This window comes from Triticum dicoccoides, chromosome 7B (assembly GCF_002162155.2).
Source record: "Triticum dicoccoides isolate Atlit2015 ecotype Zavitan chromosome 7B, WEW_v2.0, whole genome shotgun sequence".
NCBI lineage: Eukaryota > Viridiplantae > Streptophyta > Magnoliopsida > Poales > Poaceae > Triticum > Triticum dicoccoides.
This window is the reverse complement of record NC_041393.1, coordinates 772,312,001-772,314,783: the sequence shown is the minus strand read 5'-3', so window position 1 is coordinate 772,314,783 and position 2,783 is coordinate 772,312,001. Positions and strand designations below refer to the sequence as shown.

General features: G+C 48.6%; 1 protein-coding gene across 1 annotated transcript; it reads right to left on the bottom strand.

Moving 5' to 3' along the window:
* Positions 1-1,030: 1,030 nt before the first annotated feature.
* LOC119339784 lies at positions 1,031-1,750 on the bottom strand (the record flags this gene model as incomplete). The annotated part of the gene is made up of 1 exon (XM_037611705.1): positions 1,031-1,750. A coding segment is annotated over exon 1 (720 nt), but the record flags the coding sequence as incomplete, so codon positions are not given.
* Between the last annotated feature and the right edge of the window lie 1,033 nt (positions 1,751-2,783).

Here is a 2,783-nt window from a genome sequence, read left to right as displayed (position 1 = left end):
TGTTGATGCTTGCGTTCCGGTCCTCCGATATTTGCGGTGGCCAGCCACCCTATGCAGCGCTGCAGCGGACCCCTATATGTGTAAGCGCACAGATCCCTAGAAGCGGCCTCTTATCGGTTTCACTCGGTTCCAATGCCCGCCCACATCCTCTTCCTGGATCTGACGTCTCCAGCTTACTATAATATGGATAGTATGACATTGCTGATGATTTCTTTTATTTATGTGACAGTCTTATAACGATGTCATGCATATCAATAAGATGAGAAAGAAGTATTTCTTGCTTTCCTAAGTTTCATATCTTTCCAATTGCATACTCTATATAAATAAAAGCATTATAATATCACTGATAGGCACCAACAGGATTATAATGGGCAGAAATTAGTAGAATAAGAGAGGATGGTACCATGAAATTAACTAATACTTGCATCATATTGCAAAACAAACCGTATATGGTATGCCACAAACAATTAATACAATAAAAACTAGGAGCAAGCTTACCCCTTCAAATAGTCGGTGGAGACAAGGATGGCGGGAAATCCGCATACAGATGGGTATGTGGGGAGAAGTACAAGGACTGAGTCCCACGAAACCACTCAAGCTTCATAGTCTGCAGATCCAGTGAATAAGAGTTGAAGTGGAATTTTGGAGACTCCGGGTTGTCAAGATTACCATGTAGAAGTAAGCATCCCCCAGCAACACCGATGATGTCATAGTGATATTTATATGGCACCGAGATTACGTCTTCCCTTCGCCACTGGTTCGTGCCATCCCCATTATCTTGCAAAATGTCATACAGTAGGTGTTTTCCATCATCTTCAATGCTGCGACTAAACATCCCGAGCCTTCCTTCCATTGCCTCCACAAAGACCATCTGATAATGGCCGCGTGGAGTGCTGAGAGAAGAGAACTCCTCCGTGCGCGTGTCGAACACGAGCAGCTTGCGGGTATAAGGTATCTCCCAATAAAAGCGCCCGTGAGCATAATGGCGACGCGTGGATAGAGTGGCCAGGAAGAAATCCACGCCGATGTGTCCTGCCATCAAGGCGCCCCAACCACCAAATGTAACAGTGTGCCATTGGCTGGCGCGGGCACCCGACGAAGAGAAGATGAAGAGGATCAGCTGGCTCGAGCACCTGAGCAAGCACATGACCCTGAAGCCCGATGGAGGGTCGACGTTGTCGCCCCTGGCCTCGCCGGCAGGGGCAAGGAAGGGGTGACAATGGATGACATCCAGCTGCCTGGTTAGGGCAGCTAGGTCGTCGGCGAGGGCAGGTAGCAGGAGGTAGCGCCGGTGCAGTGGGTCGCACACGGCGAGGTTGGCCAGGAAATCCCCCTGCTTGGAGAGGAGGGCGCGGCCGTCGCGGAAGTCACAGTTGATCCACAGCTCCGGGGAGGGGAGGAAGGAGCAGGAGAAGTCAGCCCTGGCGAGGGTGTGGGCGGCGGCCGCCGCGGCGGGGTGGGGTGGCTGGGCCGGGAGGAAGGCGACCGAGAGGTTGGCCCTTTGGGACGACTCGTACGCGAGCACGCCCAGGAGAGGCGGCTGGTTGAGGGCGCGGAAGCGGCGGAGGAAGGAGCGGGCGGCGATGATGCGGCGGAAGGATGCGCTGGCCATGGATGCGCGGGCGAGGTCCTTGGCCGTGGTGAGGCGGAGGAGGATGTCCTCGACAACGTGTTCCGGGAGGGCCTCCTGGGACTCCATGGCCGGCGGGGCGTCGCCGTCGGGGCTGTTGGGCGGCGCCGGCGGCGCCATTGTGGTGGATCGGAGGATTTGGGGTTTCTCTGGGCTTCCGTTTCTACTGGAGGAAAATTACCTCCCTTTTTTTCTTTTTTTTTTATAAAAAAGAAGCAAATTTGTACTGTATTTGTTTTGTACCGTATACTCTTCATTTCAAAAACTTATGGCGTATTATTATTACAACAATACCCTGACTGCTAGTAGTAATTTCTTTGTTGGTACGTATGAGGTCATGCGACTTGGAATTTAGTCATTACTCCTTCCGTTCTTAAATATTTGTCTTTTTAGAAATTTCAAATGGACTATCACATACGGATGTATATAGACATATTTTAGAGTGTAGATTCACTCATTTTGCTCCGTATGTAGTCATTTATTAAAATCTCTAGAAAAACAAATATTTAGGAACGCAGTAGAATCGTTTTCAGAAATTATCATATTTTATGAACAAAATATAGCATACCACATACTACCAAAGTGATAATATATGTCAAAAGACTTTCTTGACAAATAAAAACACATCATGTACTATTAAAATGATCAAGCATATCAACCGCCAAAAACAATGATCAAGCCATATGGTACTAGCCCCAGGGAAGAAGAAAGCGAAGGAGCACCACCACGCCAAGAGAACACTCATATATGTCGTGACCTTTCCGCCTAGGGATGTAAATGACAAATAAGTGGGTTCACAAGTGCCGCTTAGTTAACTTTAGCTAGCTCCATTCATAGTTCCTTTTCTCTGAAAAAAAACAAATATTTTAACTATTAGATGATTAGTGGGTTTAAACGGGATTAAACGAGACCTGGTTTACATCCTATTGCCGCCGCTACACAATCCTTCGATTCATATCGTAGCGGTAGAATAGAGACGGCGGCAGCCTCTCACCCCTCATCGTCGTCAACGGAAGCAGCACCGCGAGTGCACTGCCGCCCAGCAAGGAATTGGTGTTTCAGTGGAACACCAACACCCAACCTTATTAGTAGGTCATGACATTGACGCCATTGATGCCGATACCATGCATAGTAGTCGCGACATATACTAACC